General features: G+C 44.2%; 3 protein-coding genes across 3 annotated transcripts; 1 reads left to right on the top strand and 2 right to left on the bottom strand.

Moving 5' to 3' along the window:
* Window positions 1-601: 601 nt before the first annotated feature.
* LOC119465951 (replication termination factor 2) lies at window positions 602-6,479 on the bottom strand. The gene is made up of 8 exons (XM_037726433.2): window positions 6,296-6,479; window positions 6,058-6,152; window positions 5,825-5,909; window positions 5,038-5,174; window positions 2,661-2,739; window positions 2,073-2,186; window positions 1,670-1,766; window positions 602-929 (listed from the first exon to the last, which is right to left on the bottom strand). The coding sequence occupies exons 1-8, from the start codon at window positions 6,362-6,364 to the stop codon at window positions 727-729; spliced, it is 879 nt and encodes a 292-aa protein (XP_037582361.1). The 5' UTR covers window positions 6,365-6,479; the 3' UTR covers window positions 602-726.
* Window positions 6,480-6,713: 234 nt separating this feature from the next.
* On the top strand, window positions 6,714-12,728 carry LOC125940565 (uncharacterized protein C8orf76 homolog). Its single transcript, XM_049656892.1, has 8 exons — window positions 6,714-6,914; window positions 7,006-7,242; window positions 7,332-7,416; window positions 7,704-7,857; window positions 9,691-9,763; window positions 9,836-9,895; window positions 11,222-11,293; window positions 12,548-12,728. The coding sequence occupies exons 1-8, from the start codon at window positions 6,819-6,821 to the stop codon at window positions 12,644-12,646; spliced, it is 876 nt and encodes a 291-aa protein (XP_049512849.1). The 5' UTR covers window positions 6,714-6,818; the 3' UTR covers window positions 12,647-12,728.
* LOC119465949 (tRNA wybutosine-synthesizing protein 4) lies at window positions 12,456-17,391 on the bottom strand. The gene is made up of 2 exons (XM_037726428.2): window positions 15,488-17,391; window positions 12,456-13,035 (listed from the first exon to the last, which is right to left on the bottom strand). The coding sequence occupies exons 1-2, from the start codon at window positions 17,239-17,241 to the stop codon at window positions 12,717-12,719; spliced, it is 2,073 nt and encodes a 690-aa protein (XP_037582356.1). The 5' UTR covers window positions 17,242-17,391; the 3' UTR covers window positions 12,456-12,716.
* Window positions 17,392-17,397: the final 6 nt, after the last annotated feature.

Raw genomic sequence — 17,397 nt, 5'->3', positions numbered from 1 at the left:
TTCCGCCGCATACAGCCTTCAACATCTGCATCTGCTTTTCCAGAGGGCGCCACCACTGGGGTGTGGATTTGGGCACCACCTATACAGAGCAGCGTAAAACGAGCCGATATGTTGGTTTATAGGTATCTAAAGCACACGGACATCTTAATGGAATAGCGCATGATTATCAACAACTGTGTGTGCCCGTTTCTCCTTAATGGATCTGCGACACTGTCACAGAGGGTATGGAATCCTCAAATGTATTTATAGATATGCCTTTATAGATATACTTCTCAGAGCACACACCTCTCGTCACCACTCTACCTTCCATAGCCATCATACATCACCTTCATCCATGTGGCATCGCTGCATCAACATCTCACACTATGCATCCACCTAGTTTGGTGTTAGCATTTCGGCATACCTTGTGAATGGTGTAATGGAAAAATTATGGTTGCGTTGCATAACCTTTCATTTTAAATAGCACACTATTAAAGATGACCAAGGTGAAGAATGTTAAGGTTCTTGACAGTAATTAGGGAGCTGCTCGAAATCTTAACAGTCAAACGGACACCCTCTACAATTCCGTCTTCCCTTGTAAAATGAGTAATACAGAAACAAGTCGAGAACATGTACTTTGAAAAAAACGAAGTGCCGTCTTTTTTATTATTCACTGCCTGCTTTCACATATCTTTTGAAGATGTGCCTTCAGTTCACCACTTCGACTCGCAAAATATGTACACTTGGTCAGTAGAACAAGGGGTTGTGTGTAACCCAGTGCGGCTTTGGTTGATTGAGAGCCTTAGGATGGGAGGTGAACAAAGACTTGAAAGCCTCGCTCGTGTTCGGGTCCTTGGCGATGCTGTACCCTTGGCGTGCCTTTTCTGGAAGAATCATTTTTGTTGCAGTGCCAGCATCAGATTTTGAAGTGCCGCTAGTAGATGCACCACCTGCAATGAGCATAGAGGCCACAAGGAAAAGAAAACGTTTGAAAGAAATTGGCTGTACTCTATCTCGCCAAAAGAAGGGCTCCTATAAAGTCTGCCTCTGACTGCCCTCTGCACAACGCCAACTCAATGGAAGCTTCACAGAAGGATTAGAAGTGCACAATGGCTGAACCCTGCTCCCTTCTTTTGGAGCATGTGGCCGGCTCTCATTACTAATTGGCTAGTATGAGTCCTAGCATTCACTGCACTGGATGTAGTATTAAGACATGAACAGACTAAGTAGAATTTTCATCTCATCCCATATGATAGCCATAATACGGTTATAGTAACACCATCTAGTATATGAGAGATAGTAATGTTAGCTGTGCTGCTCATAAATGCATTGAACTAGCGGAACGAGAACTAATAGTAACTGTGGCAGAGCAATAGTGAAGCATATCTCGCTTTTTGTTTGAGACCTCGAGCATGATACCAAAACAGTGCAGCAGAAAACCAGGAGTAGTGCTTTCCGTTTATCACTTTTGGGGGCACTATCACTTTTGCGTGACCTGGCACCGGACATGTTGGCACCTGTGGGCAACAGCATCCCTCACACCGTGTCTAAGACAGTGTGCTTGGACTCTGCCAACCGTATACACCAATCCTGAAAGTGATAAACTGAGTACACGGTGCCAATAGATTATTAAACCTGACGACTTTAAAATTACGCACAGTAAAAATGTGAGAACATCAACAGTCCATACCATTCACAACTGTAGAATTCTTTTCGCCAGTACTAGTCTCTGTTTTAACTTTTTTCTTTCCATCTTCCACAGTGTCTGTTGCCCGCTTCTTTGACTTCTGCAAATACGAGGCAGATACAGAATTACAGCAAATGTGAGTGTTTACACACAACTTGTGAAATAGTTCAAACTTGAATTCTTACAGAAAGTCAGAAAGCACTTTACTTAATTAGCTGGAGCTCTCACAGGAAACAAAAGCATGATTAGGTTATGATATTGGGTGCACTATACACACACACACACACACATATATATATATATATGTATATATATTTAAATGCAAAAAGTTGTAAAAAAAATAAGGGGGAAAGGAACCATTCTTGAACTGATTTACATTGACCTGCCAACTTGAAATGCAACTCACCTTCTCAGCTTTTGCCTTTGCGCGACGCAGCTCCATTCGTGCTGACAATACAGCGATGTCATCGTCTGACCCGTTCAGATTAACAATGTCATCTTCCTCGAAAGGCTTTCCACACTGAATAAGAATAAGTGAGAGAAAAAGAAGAAAAGTTTTGAATTCGGAGCCTTTTTCGCAGCTCATACAAGTGGAACTCTGCGCTGCAAGATGTGAGATGTCATTTCACGCGTCAAAAACGTGAAGGCGTGTATAATAAATGCCAGATCAGGTCCAGAAAATGGACCACTCTAGGAAGACACTTGCCTCCTGGTGCCATACTATGTATGTGTAAATTCTCCTATTTTCAATCCTTCTTGCCTTACCTAATTTGCTGGCATGACATCAAGCCTCCGTTTTTGCCGTCGGCCACGCTCTCCGTGATGTGTGATAAGAAACGAATAATCAAATAAAAATGATCTTAATATAATATGGTCCCAGGTTCCATGTCTATATTCATCTCTAGACGTGTAATTGTCTTTCGATATCTAAAACAGGTGCCTAGTCATGCATGCAAAACTCGAATGCTGATGATGGTAATTGAACTTTGAATACCTTGTGGCATACTTCAGATTTCACTTCCTTGAGGGCACGTTCTGACAGCACACAACCACACTGTCGGAGGTAGCAAAATCTGCAAGAACCACAACAGAGTGTTCACAGAGTCAGTTCTGAAACCTTAACACACACAACAGGAAGGCATAGTCAATTATGAATGTGAATGCATGCACAAGAGTTGAGCACTGATTCCTCAGATAGTGGATTATGTTACAAGAACAGGAGGTCCAAGGCCTTTAAGACAGTATTTTAGAAGACATTCAAACCTAAGACACCAGCAGTACAAGGATAACTGTACTGCGATAACTTTTGCAGCTCACTTTGTTTTTCCCTTTATTAGGTAGCTGCCAATTTCGAAATTAAAGTATCAGGCTTCAATTCCTTGAGCGCATCAGAAGTAATTAGTCATACGATCTTTTCATAAGGTCTGTCCAAAATGGACATCAAGTGCAGTGTGGCTTCATGCTGGAAGCAAGACTGCTTGTGACATCACAGGATTCGGAGCTGACGATCACGTGGTGTCACAGTAACTGCTCACACATGCATCACTCAATCCAGTGCAGTGGTGGCAAGCCCCACCACAACTGCGTTGCCAAAAGCTTGGCGCCTGCCGCCAGTAGTCATTCTTTGCTTCTTCCCTCTGCATGTAACGGTCGCATCAGCCCTCGTCTCATTCATAGGCCAGTTCTGATAAACAGTAAATGTTGCTTTGCCTCTGGTCTCTTCCTTCTTTCAACCTTTAGGCTGTTAGTGCACGTGTCACTGCCAAAGATAATGTTCACTGCGGAATTAAATTGTTAGTTGTAAGTAGGTAAAGTGTTTGTGTCTCAGTGTTTTTAGTGCTACATTTTCACCATGCTTCCATACAAACTGACTCAGCAATCAACGATTCTACACTCTGCTCTTCTCTGCATTCGGCATTGTATAAGTCTAGTCCTCTGGTTTTGGTTCTCTGGTGAGAATACTCATTCCATGGAAGTGCAGAATGGCCCTCTCAACTAGGGCACGCTAATACCTACCTTAGGTGGAAGGGCTATTCCGCTAGGTTGGTTACAAGAATGCTATCGAGGGTACTGGTTAGTCTTCAGCACAGTCAGTGTGGGCTGCAATCGCTGGCTGAGACATGCATGATACCATGTGATCACCAACTGCTGGCTTCTGGCTTACTTTGAGTCAGAAGCCATGCTGGACTTGGTGCACATTTTGATATAGTTCCTTTAACATATGATGTTGCTGAATGTTTGTTGCATGCTTCCAAGGAATCAAGGCCCCACATTTTGATTAATGGGTCTACAGCTATCCCCAAAAGAAAGAAAAAAAAAAAAAATTGCGCTAGTACTCCTTTCGGCGGTGAGCATATAAAATATATTTCAGCATATTCTCAGCATGGAACCATCTCATTTTGCAGTGTTTTCCTTGCCCACTGCTTTGAGCCACAACCACTTAAAAAGACAGGATCCAATTACAAAGCATACAGCAAGGCATAAAGTTACGCAGTGTCAGGGATTGTTGCTTTTCACAGCTTTGCTGTTTCAGGTGCAACTAATCGCTAAAATGGCCCTCTATGCCTTCACCCATCTTTCATTATTCAAATATGAACACAGTTTCACACCAGAGGGAAACCTAATAATAGTATCTGCAAGCACAGCTGCAAGCACAGCTGTTCAGTCAGCATGGGAATGATGGGTAGTATATGGATTTTCCTAAACTTCGTCCTTGTGGCTTGAAGTGGATTTGTGACTTTGCAAACTGATAACTTGCAACAATACATTGAGCTATAAATGCAACAATTCACAATCATTATGTGTGCTCGCAGAGTCCTTTTCGTCTTCGTCTGTTTTAGAAAAATATGATTGCTTGGAAATCTAGAAATGATAAATAAAGCCACAAGAATGTCTAAAGCTAGAAGCATGAAGGTTAGACAAATCCATGTACTCTAGCCATCATTCCCATGGGAGCTGAACAATTGGTGGTGGTCTAAAATATGGCAGCCATGATGTGCTTCCGGCTCACTCAATCGCTTCTGGCGTCTGCAGTGCACACAAGCATGGCCTTCGAGATGTGCTTCTGCAACTCCAAGGAAGCCACCAGCCAGATCTGCGATTTGGACATCCCTTGTTACAGTGTCAGAGTTACTGTTACTAATTTTCGCAGGAAACTCATAAAAGCCTGCGTTGGTGGCAGATGTATTACAAGGCAACAACGGAATGCGAGTTGGCTCGATGAAGTTACAGCTAGTGGTTTAGGATTTTTCATGAAATGCGAATGAATGAGAGGTGCCGCAAGACAGTGACCGATGACATGAAACAAATGTTCAAATCACCCCAAGCTGCAACAGCACCAACAAAGGGCAAACCCGCAGCCACACACTCACCTGTACTTTCCATTCATCTCGAGGCCAACCACGGGGCAGATGAACCTGGACGCCCTCAGGTCTACATACTCGTCGCCCTTGTCAGCGTCGCGCCGCTTGTAGCCAGGGTTCTCGGTGGGCTTCAGCTCCACTATGTCCTACGAGATAATGTAACAGCGACATATTTTTTGTTTGTTTGCGTGTGATGTGGAAAGGACATACGTAGGTGATCATAGACTTGACAAAAGTTTGCCTTGTTAAAGCTCATGATAACGAAGGATGGAATTCGCAGTCACCGAACCTGTATTCAAGCGAAGACGAGGCTTTAGTGCCTACTCATAGCCCACCACATATTAGCTAGAAAGTGGTAATGTCGCATCCAATAAGAAACAGAGCCAGCGACCTCTATCCGTCATCAACACATGTGGCAATGAGAAATGGGAAGATTCTGTAGAGCTTAATGCGTCGCCCAATGCTCATTGTTGCTACAGCAGATGATATTACTCACTCATAACACTTCAATGTGTTCGTTAAAGAAAAGCAATGTAAGAGGCAAAACCAGATAAGCGAAGATGACGTGACAAAATCGTACTTTTAACTCATCACGCGACGTAATTTTCGAGATCTGAACAGCGCAAGCTCAGACGAAGGCCAATGACGACGCAGCGCCATATACAGCGCTGTAATGGTAATACGTTGACGTCAGTTCGAATGGAGCGTTCACGGGAGACCTCGAAATCAGGCAAAGAAAATTTATACCAGTAATGGCAGTAATAAAAACTTCTTGCGTACCACAAAACGAACTAACCTTCATTGAACGAATGTGCTTGGCGGAATCGCTAGTCGCGTCCTTGCTGAGAAGGTGTTCGATGACAGCTTCCTTGTTGTACAATCTGAAAGAAGCGAACACAGCAATTGCATACCACGACTGGAAAAACGGAACCTGAAGCTTCATGCCTGAAGTTCAGACGTATAAATGTGGTTAGTACGCTACTGCACATCGACAATCAACGACACAATTGGCGAAAGATTGATAATTACCTGCCGAGTTCGCAGGATACGATGGGCAGTCTGAGTTCTTCCTGCGTGATTGCGCAGTGTTTCCACTTGGCCACGGCCTCGGCATCTTTATCTTTCTGAAATTTCACAGAAAAAAACGAAGAGATTCCCGGATGAGACAAGCTAGCTAGGCGCTACCCTAGCCCCTGCAGTCAGTTCAAAGGCTCATGATATACAATGCCTGAACGGGGTGGCATAAATTACAGGCAGATTTGCTTACCTGTTCGGGCTTCTGTTTGGTTCTGACGAGTTCGTCGCGACGAGGGATTGTGCCACCGTCGCATCCCATCGCGCTTAAACTGTGCAAATCCTGGTACAAGCGAACTGAAGCGGTTGTCTTTACTCCGATTTCCCGATCACCGACGATCAAAACCGCGACACAAAACGTAACAGGAAAACGGAAGTCAAGCTTGCACTTGTTTGGGCACGTGACGTAAAGCTTCCGGCCGCTGCTAGATTGTATTACACCGCTAATCCAATGACGTTTCCTTTCCTCGAATTAAAGTATCGTTTAACGTGAAACTAAACGCATTGTTTCTATTGCGAAAACTCATAAAGTATCACTAAAAATAATTAAGTGAAAATTGCTGAAACAAAAATCACGTGATTTGTTTTAGTTTCGTTGGTGGTAGAATTTAGTCGCAACTTTCCATGTGCGTGTATGGCTGTACTGCGTGTACGCAAACGACAAATCGCGCGATAGATTCGGCAGCTTTCTTGCTTCTGCTACTTCGTCATTCGCGATGGAATTTGCATTCGACGACGATGTCTTCGACTCTCCAAGGATCAGGTGTAGCGAGCCTGGAACTTCGTACAACGCCAAGATCTGTGAAAGCGAGGTGAGCGTCGACCAATCAAGAGCACTTTGGAAAGCGTTATAATGCGTCATGTTTGAAACGTTGACCTGAAAATAACGGCGTATCCTTTCAGTGGTTTCTCACCGCCACTACTGACGACCACGAAGAGAAGATGATGCTGGAAAAGTACAAGGGAGATTATTATTACGCGAGAAACGACTTTCGCAACGCGTTGGAGGTCTACGAGCGTTGCTTGGATCTGGCGCCGAAGTCCGCTACCTCCGTGAAACGGGATTGCGTCGAAGGAATGTCCAGGTGCTGCTTGAAACTGGGCCGAAACGACGAAGCCTTGAAATACGCCGATACCTTGGTATGCCACTTTCTCGTCTCCTGTACCTATCGAAGTTCGCCTCTGTAAACTCACATCGTTGTGGTTTTCTTGCTTTTCGGCTTACACAGGAAACACTGGCGACGAACAGCGACCACAGGGTCGCTGTGTGGATGCTGCAATCTGAGATATACAACCAGACGAAAAACGCAACTGGTAAGAATGGCACTAGTAAACAAGATAAGAAGGGATATGCCTCAGGCTGTAGCGGGAGTCAGTGTTTCGACAGAGGGAATTAGCTGATGCATTCCTCGTTCAACCGCTGTTTATCACTTTGTTTCTATGCTCCTGTGAATTTTTGACTAGTAAAAAAGCGTTGCTAGTCCACAATGAATTAGGTGTGCCTGTTCACATGACCACGAGCTGTAGTAATGTCTGTTTCTGCATTCTCGCTCAGTGCAGTAAGGCCACCTGAACGACGACCTCATCTATTTGCATTCCAGAGGAGAGTGCAGCCCTCTGCAGGTGCCTACTGGTCCGACCTTGGACGTCTGATCTTTGGTACAAGCTTTCGGTATGCTGCTTACGCCAGCTTGAAACTCGGAGTGACGTTGGTAACCTGCCTCTCAAGGCTGGCGCATGCCTTTTGAAGACGAGGTAACGTGACACGTTTTTATGCACCTGTTGTTAACCTCTTTGTTGTCACTGCTTACAAGATACAAGACGACGATTTTGAGAAGCAGCACTCCAAGATACAGGCATGCTGCTGACTCTCCATGTTGTGTGCTTGCAGTTAGGCTGGACACAGTATGAAGTGAAGTTGGCGTGTTAGCAAAACCAAATAGACTTATCCTAGGTACTTATCATACGTAACATACTGATGAGTACTTGTCAGCATAACTACTTATTTACATCTCTCTTCCCAGCCTCCCTCGTTGCTGGTGTATCTATCAGACAAGCATGTGCAAAAGAAAAAAAATGATGTAATGGGTTTTTAATAATTAAAACTCTGGTCAATTAATTCAAACTATGTTCTATGTCCAAACCACTATGGTTTTGGTGCATTTCGAAGCTGCTGCATTTTGTTTAGTTCAGACTGACTGGCTTTCCAGTGAAGCTAGAAACAGCTGAATAAAGGACATTCAAAGTGCATGAACAGTAAAAGTATGCCCACGTTTGTTTGTGTTTTTATGTGTGCCGATGGGTGCCACTCAAACATGAAGCCACCGAACCATTTGCCTCGAATACAGTCAGGTAGCGGACATACCTGTTCCTGTACTTGTACTCATCATATATCCGTTGAACATGACTGTGTCGATCTCATATTTTATTCAACTTCAGCTTATTTAAGCAAAGTATGTTGTCTCTTGGAGGTAGCGTATTTGTGTCTGAGCATGTCATTTTCTACATGTGTTGCCTTGCATTTTCATAACTGATAACAGCAAAAAGCAAAAAAAGTTGGAGGATGCTTAAGCGCTTCGCCTTTAAGAGTGGAACGCGATAGCGTTATCGGCCCTGTTCGCATTCCTTTCTTTTATGAGTACGCTTCACTGCAACGCACGTGGGAAAGCCAGCTTACAAAGACCAAGCATACATTGATCCCCTTAAAGTCGGCTTCACTTTTAAACAGAAATGCATTGCTGGGAAGACATCTTTACAGGGTCAATATGAGCTATCTTGTATCAAAACGTGAAGGCTCAGGACCTTTTTTGATTATTTTATAAATTGTTTGCTGTTGCCACGTGGCGTGCGCATGTCCAAAATTGCGTGCGCGTTCTTTGCTTGAGCCGAGCTGCGCACTAGTGGCGCACCTAAGGGTGGGGAGGGGGGGGTTGTAACCCCCCTTGAAGTCGAGTTAACCCCCCCTTTTGTTTAACCCCTTTTCTTTCCTTGCGCCTTTGAGTACTGCAACTAAGATGGAAGATGTGCAATCGTTTGCACACTCGCAAACTTGCGCAAAAAGTGCATTTTTTGACTGTGAAGAAATTGAAATTAGTGCTGTTAGGCAAACTGTCAACGAGGCCCTCCCTGGCAGAGATTCTGGGTGTGCTACTGCCGCACACCATCAGAATTGGAGGACACATAAGCTTCGCCTTTAAGAGTGGAACGCGATAGCATTCAAAGATCCCTGGCTGCTTATCAGGCTTTTTTCTTGTATATTTAAATTACAATCCGACGCTATCATGTCTGTAGGTTGTAGTTAAGTTGTGCTTTACGATTTTTCTGAAGGATTTACTTTGAGAAGTTAAATTTTTGTTCACTAACCCCTTGTGCCATGCGGAGGGCCTGTGTGGTTGGGGTGGTTCGGGATGAATTTCTCCACCACGGATGCCACAGACGCCAATGCTTACGTCGACGCCGGATTTTCTGACGCTATTGCGTTAATATTAAAAAGATCAGTCAGTACCAAGTAGCTCCTGTTGAACCTGTGCTAACATACTTTTCGACCTCTATGTGCTGAGAATACCTGGATTCTTTCTTTACTTCCAGAATGCTGTACCAGGGGGCACTGTCAGGGAATCAGTCCTTTGCAAAAGTGCGCAACCTCAAAATGCTTTCTGAGGTATAATGTTTATCCGCAGCTGCTGTTGCGTTTTGTTTGGCAGCTGTAATGATGTTGACCTCCTCGTTGCAGGTCGAACAGCTGGTCTCAAGCCTAGAACTTCCAGAAGATTTCACAACGCAGGCTCTGAATGTGAGTTTAACTAGCCTATTATAGCACAAACAAGATTCTATTGCTTGAACAATGTTCAAGTAGATCAAAAGAATTGTGTTGAGACAATTCGCAATCTTCACATGTTATCAGACATATTTCACCATAAGGTTGCCACTGTTTCCGTGGTAGAGTAAACGACAGCTACGGTTGCAGGTGCTTTAATTTGACAAGTGCATATCTGCCATCTCTCTCAAGTTTTTTTGTAAAGTCTATGAATTTGGGTTTGTTTTACAGCTTTACAAATGTTGCATCGCTATTTACGAAAAAGAAATTCTGTTTGTGAAAAAGTTTTCCTTGTCGGTCTCCAGAACTTTTGTTGGAAGTCTTCTGATGGTCAAAAGGTCAATTACTTCCAACAAGTTCATACAGACAAGGTCCGTAAGCAGACAAAATCAACAAAGGGCAAAGTCACTGAAAAAGTCACCGAGATCTAAAAACAGTGTCTTGCTTTTCAGTCTTTGCTTTCTCAACTTTCCTACTGCTTGTGTGCGGTGCCTGAAGGAATATTGTCACTAGTGAAGTGCATATGAATACCTCAAAAGGCGGGTGCTTGGGGCAAGCAAATGTGTGCTATCACACACACCGCACCCTCTTACTCAGTGTTGTGTTCACTCAGTGTTGTGCTCACTGCTCAAGTCTGACAGTGAAAGCAGTGCACTAGAGTTTTCTTCGAGCGAAGAGGATGATTAGTCTTCTCATCGCTTCTGCTACAGAAAGTGATGATTCGGAAAGCAAAGACGACATTGACTTGGCCCGACAGTGGTGCAGCGTTTTCACACTTAAAACATGAAGCAAATTGGTTGAAAAAGCTTCAGAAGGGTTTTCGATGGAGTGAAGTTTGAAAATAAGCCTTAAAAAGAAAAAAAACAAGATGCCACTTTTCGTCAAAATAATGGTTTAGGCAACATGGCAAGGATTACTGACATCATGGTGTTCATAGAAACCGAGCTCACACTTTGCTGTAGTGATGCAATAGGTCTGTAACATGATTACTAGGTGCAACGCTTCAAAGCCGCTCGTGTTTTATTTCAAAGCAACTGTCTGGATGTGAGGGATGCCATAGTGAAGCGCTCCTAATTGATGCCGACTGCCTGTGAATCAATTAATGTACTCTGAAATCTAAGTACATGACTATTCTTACATTTTGTTCTGGTAAGATTTAACTACTGTGTCGGGGATTCAATCCCATCACCTAGATATTTTTCTATTTATATATTCAGAGTGCAACCACTTGATAAGTTCTTGCTTCCAAAAACCTGTTTCCTTGGACAGTTGAATTGTTTTCTTTTTTCATCCCTCTCTCAGGAGTTTGAAAAAGACAGCGATACCGTAAATGGGGCTGAAAGTGATGAGGAAGCAGAGTCACTCTTGTTACTGGTAAGGGTTTGGTGAATCTTTCAAGCTGTTCTTTACTGTTGCATGAAGCTTGGTAGGATTTGTTCCTTAGTAGCCGAATGTCTACTGGGTTAGATTTGCACGTGACGTCTAGCATATAAAGAGGACAAGAAAAGGTATGCATAATTGATGGCTGCCAACTACCACACATACCCACAAATGCTAACGCAGGTTAGGACCCAATTCCCATTTTTAACTAGGCAAACCCATCAGTAACCAGTGAAGAGTCAGATCTATAAGTCAAGAATTTGACAATTAACTTTAGTATAATAAAGTTGCATCTTACATGAAAATAGCTACATTATATCCGATACTCATTATAACCATATGTACACCCCCCCCCGCCCCCGTCGATGCGCCACTGTATCAGTGGGAAAAATTATGTTTGGTTTGTTATATCTGATAATTTGTTATATCAGTGTTGATTATATAAGGGTTCAACTGCACAAGTTCAACTGGCTGCATACTTTCACCTGGGAACTGGCAGCTGCCTGATACACACAACTATGACTCAGTTAGCCGCTGCTCGCCTGTGTATCTTATCCATCCTCATTTTTGTGCTATAAAGATGGGTAAATTTCAACCAGGGGAGCTTACTATGTAGCCAGAACTTAGATGCTTCTCCTGGTCATGAAACTTCTCCACAGCGCTACAAGAAATTTCGTTAGACTGTACAAGGTGACATCGATGTGGTACAGCATTCACCAAAGTCCATTTGATTTTGGCAGTGGAGGCTAACATGTGGATGACTTCATGTCATTTATCAGTTATCTGATACTATTGAGAACAATGCGAAACATTGTCTGCAAAACTGAAGGCGTCAAGCAGCACAATCCTTTAAACTAATGCCATTAGACACAGGTTTAAGTTCAATTACAATTTATAGGGAACGTTACGTTGGCCCATCATTGCTAGCAGTTTTGAAAATTTGCCTGCAAGGAGACTGGGTCATGTGAATGCCCTTATGAAATCAAGCAACAAAAAAATGACAAATGGTTACGCATATTAGTAAGTGATATTGAAGAACAACGCTTTGTACACCCACACCCGGTAGATGATGTGTACAGGAAAGTCACTATTTACAGCCATGTTTGATAAGTGGTTCAGAGACAGAAGTCGTTGGTGGACAGATGGCAGTGAGAAAGCAAGTTTCAACGGGTGTTTAATGACCAGCAAATGCTCTGAAGGACTTCGATATGACTAACATTACAGCTAATAAGTGTGCTTGCCTTTCAGGGAATGAAAGCTGCAGATGTGAGGTCCATGTTTGAGGAGCGTTGGCTTTCTTGGATTCTACAGTACAAGCCTGACAGCAAAAGTCCTAATGAGCAGTAAGTCCAGGCAGAGCAAATGTCACCTGTACATTATTTACTGTGCGTCTGTACAAAATAAAGTCACATACACTTCACATCTCACACTCCAATAGTCTTCTCAAGTCAATCGATGCAACGTTGTGGTTGAAGTGTGTCCCGAATGAAAAGCAGTTTCCTCCACCGCCCACAATGAGGATTCTCGAGCTTTTGTCTGAATCTTCGATAAGCACACTACTGTGGCCAAAGGTCATGAAGGGACGTTCCGGGTCTTGTTCTGGCAGTGACACTTCCCTGCAAGCCATGGAAACCAGATCTATGATCGCCAGTCCGCAGGGTTCACCACTCCTGCTGCTCACTCCACCGATAAGCAAAACGGTCCTCTGGCCTGTTAGGTGCGCAGTGTGGCCGAATCTGCAACAGCCAGTGATGCCAAGTTGTTAACAAACATAACCACCAACACGTTAAAGGAGCACTGAAACATTATTTTGAAGTTGTGTAAAACATAGCACATGCTTCTTGCACAAGATAGGATAACATTTAGCAAGTATAAACGTTGGTAAACACTTATTAAATATTTTGATTCGATGCTATAGTTGATCACAACAACATTACTGTTCAACATTACTTTGACCTCAAGCAGCTTAGGAAATTCGCAGGCATAGAACAGGTTTGGTTGAAGGAGGACAGAGTAATTGGAGACATGTAAAGGAAACCTTTGTCTGGCAGTGGACTTAGGAAGGGATGATGATGATGAGTATGTGATAGTGTTTAATTGGCCACATCCTCACCTTGGCAAATGTGAAGGTTATGAGCAGTTCTGAATTATATTCTAGCAGTCAACCATGTGACCATTTCCAAGATATCCTTCCACCTGCTGCACAAGCCCGATGTTCACTGTTATGTACTGGAATTACGAGCACGATTTAGCTTGGGCCCTACTCTGATGCTGCCTATTCCAGTACATGTAACACGCAGAAATGCTCTTCTGAGATAACCCCTGAACCGATTTCAATGAAATTTGTTGAATTTGAGAGAGAAAATTAATTTCCAGTGAAGCAGAATTTCGATTTAGGGCCCGATATTTAAAAAAGGAATTTTCAAAAATGGGTGCGTTTGATAATAAAATAGAAGCTCGACGTTTAGAAATTCGCAGCTCTGCACCATGAACAGATATTGCAGTTCTGTTAACTGCATCCATTAGAGCATCCAAAGCGGACAAATTTGATGTCAATTTATACCTGACATGAATTTGTTACATTGTTTACAAGGGTTTTGCAAAAGCTCTGCTCACATATTACTTGTTTTTTTTTTAGCCATGTGTAATATATCAATTTTCTCCGCTTTAGATGTACTATTAGGTGCAGTTTACAAAAATTTTATAGCCTTTTTTTTAGTGCAGAGTTAGAGTTGTAAACATGATAGTTTCGTTTTCTGAGAACTTGTGATTTTTGCCAATTAAAAAATTGACAGCATAAATAGAAAATTTGCCACCAACAGTCACTACATTTTAACTTTTTCCTTTAAAAGCAACGAACCTCATCAAATTTGGTGCAGTGGTTGCCGAGAAAAACGATTCTGCCTTTCCCATGTATTTAGATAAGAGCCCCGAGCTAAAGCTTCCTCTTAAGCATGTGCCACTTGGTTTGGCCCAACTACCAACTTCGCTTAGCAATTTGCTTACAGGCCAAGCAAGACGCAGAACTAGGATTTCAGTAAGCTTTCTGTTTGAGAATTTTCTGATTGGTTTCCTGTTGTAATGTAACTGATACATGCTCATTTGAATGATACTAAAGAGAACAAAAGAACAGTGTTCTATGAGTCAATGTGCAAGTGAGTGTGATGGATGGAAGGAAGTGGGTGTGGGCAAGATTTCATGCAAGCATATAAAAGCGCATGCTAAGTATGAACTGGCAGGCGTATCTCATACATGCTTTCTGGTCCTTTTTTCTGTCAGCCGTATGTTTAATGTTTAATGACAGCTACTTATATGCTGGTATGTGCGCATAAAGCTGACCTCAGAATTTTTTGGAGCACGGAAAATGAGAATAAGTGAAATTGTCACACGACTTCACCACAGAGTGTGAAATGTATGTTGGGAATGTTACGATTGTACGGAGAAGTATCACCTTTCGGTTCAAGGACATGTCCCCAGGCTGCGATGGAATTTAGATTTTACTCGGATCCCATGTTCCAAAAACTTTTGTGTGTGTGTGTGGGGGGGGGGGGGGGGAGTACATTCATAGAGCTACATTTAAGAAGCAGATGTTTTCAGCAACCACACTGTACAAGGCTTGCTCTTTACATCAATGTTGATCATTTCTATTTTTTGTTCATATCTTCTTTCTCTCATTAAGTGACCGTCAAATGGTAGGATATGATTACTGATGTGGTTTAGCATCCTTAAGCAACACCTGTCTTCCAGATTAGTTTTGACCACCTTGGGTTTGTTTAACAAAAATCTGAGCACACGAGAGTGTTTTGTCACTTGGTGGCCGCTTCAGAGTACAACCAACACAGCTAGGAATCCAATACAGGACCTTGTGCAGAGCAGCTGACTGCCACATCCACTGAGACACCATGCTAGATACATAGTGATGTTTGTGTACAAGAAGCAAGCAAAATGAACACCACAACTTGCCTAGACACAACAGAGAGACAATTTTAGACGGTAGGTATTCGTGTAGGTATTTGTGGTAGTCGGTAGGTATTCGTGGTACGGAAAGACAGGTGTACAAACACAGGCACAAGTGAAAAGAGAAGGACAATACAAATGCCAACTAGTCAGTGTTTGTGTTGTCCTTTTCATTGTCCTTGTGTCCGCATTTTGCACAGCTGCCCTTTCATGACACGAGAGAGACCATACCTAGGGAGAAGGCCGTCCACAGGAAGTTCTTCCCAGGTAAGCGTGGCGATATCAAAACTGTACACGCAGTTAAGAGGCTTCTCGCTGCTTGACAAGCCACACGTGACAATCATGGAGGACTGATCGGCCGTGGCAACTGCGGCATGACTGTGTCGCGGCACAGGCCACACTACACCTTCGGGCACTTTGCTCCACGAACATTCTGCGACATCTAGGACGTAAACGTCGCTCAAAGCAGCATCGCGCGGTGTCCGCCCACCAAACAGAACTGCTTTTTCACGGCCTTCTGCACTTCTCAGCTTTGCTAAGGTGTGTCTCCATCTTGCTGGGGGCGTACGGGCGAAATGCGAGTTCTCGGCGACATACGATCCACTGGAGGGGGTCAAGACGATGTCGGTGTCACAGGCTCGAAGAGGTGACGTCCGGCCGCCATTTACCAGAACGCAGCCGCTGTCGAGGCATAACATTGCGGAGTGCTGTCTACCTTCTAAGTGCGCGCTGATCGATTCTGACTGGAAGGTTGCTGGGTCGGTTAGGACGGGCTCGAAGACGCGTGAGTGTTTCCCACCGCTTTCGGCGAAGCCGCAGGCTGTGATCACTTTGCCGTCCGTCGTCAAAGCAGATGAGTGGCCAAATCTGCGCAGGCTCGAGTCCACGCTGTGCAACGTCCAGTCTGCTCGCTCGAGTTGCAGTAGGGTCGAGTTTCCAGGCACATAGGCGACGTCGCGCTGCACGAATCCGGTCGGAAGAAAAGTCTCGAAGGCGCTTCCTTTTCTGGACACGGCGAAAGCGTAGTGGGCGCATTTCTCGAGCCACTCCTCGAATTCGTCGAAAGGCTCGAGACCCTGGAACCGCAGCACTTCCTTCGCGTCCAGCGTGCCGAGGAACTCGGCCACGCTGACGCAGTCGCACGCTTCGTAACCGCGCGCCAAGTACCTGCTCCTTAACGAGGCCACGTTTGGATACTCGCGCAGCGATTTCAACGGCGAGCCGAGGGATTCGAAGTGTTTCAGCATGACGATTCCGAAGGCGTCGTGCGGCTCCACTTGTTCGTAGACTGCCAGGGCCACGTCTTGGAATGTGGTCGACGTCCACTCGACCAGCCTGTCGGAATGCTTCGTGTCCAGGTACGAGAGCACGCACTCCGCGAACACGAGAGTTGGCACGCGAAAGTCGAGGCCGACGGCCCGCAGCGCCGACTCCAGCCGGTCGAGGTCGCGGATGTCCTGCCCCAGAAGACAGTACTGCGGCTGGTACCCTGAAGTCACGGCAGCACTGACTAGCGAACGAAGGTCGGCAGAACTCTCGATGATATCTTTCTTGTTGGCGACGACTAACGGGAGGTCCACTTCGAAGTAACGACAATTGACGGGCAATGCACCGGCTGCTTTCAGTCTGAAGAAGTTCGCGTCGTAGCCGGCGCCGAGGGACAGGACTTGGCACGTATTGTTCCTGAAGGCGTTGCAGTAATCTTCGAAGAGCTGAGACATGCACTTGGCTCGAACGTAGTAGCCGCGATTGATGAGAGGTGATCTCCGAGCGCATTTGGCGACGAAAAGCCTGGTTAAGTCGTCCGTCACGTATCCCTTCGAAGCCATGGAACACTTACTAACAATGCTACTGTCATTGGTCCTCTGCACCGAACTTTGTTTGTCTTTCTTCGTCATTTCTGTCTTTACAAATGTCGACGCGCACGAAGCACACAAAGGTTTCAAAAGTTGGCTACAGTAACACCTTCGCATCAGTACGCGCATCCAATGGGCGCCGCCATGCTTGATTGCTGTACCGCATAAAATAATTATTAATTAAAACTTAGCAAAATAAACGGGCATTTTCGTTGAATTTTCAAAGTAACATAATTTAATTGTAATTTTGATAAGTTTGTAATATTAGAAATAAACTACAATAAA

The sequence above is a fragment of the Dermacentor silvarum genome, chromosome 10 (assembly GCF_013339745.2).
Source record: "Dermacentor silvarum isolate Dsil-2018 chromosome 10, BIME_Dsil_1.4, whole genome shotgun sequence".
Lineage (NCBI taxonomy): Eukaryota > Metazoa > Arthropoda > Arachnida > Ixodida > Ixodidae > Dermacentor > Dermacentor silvarum.
The sequence above is the reverse complement of the archived record's forward strand: the minus strand, read 5'-3'. Positions and strand labels throughout refer to the sequence as shown.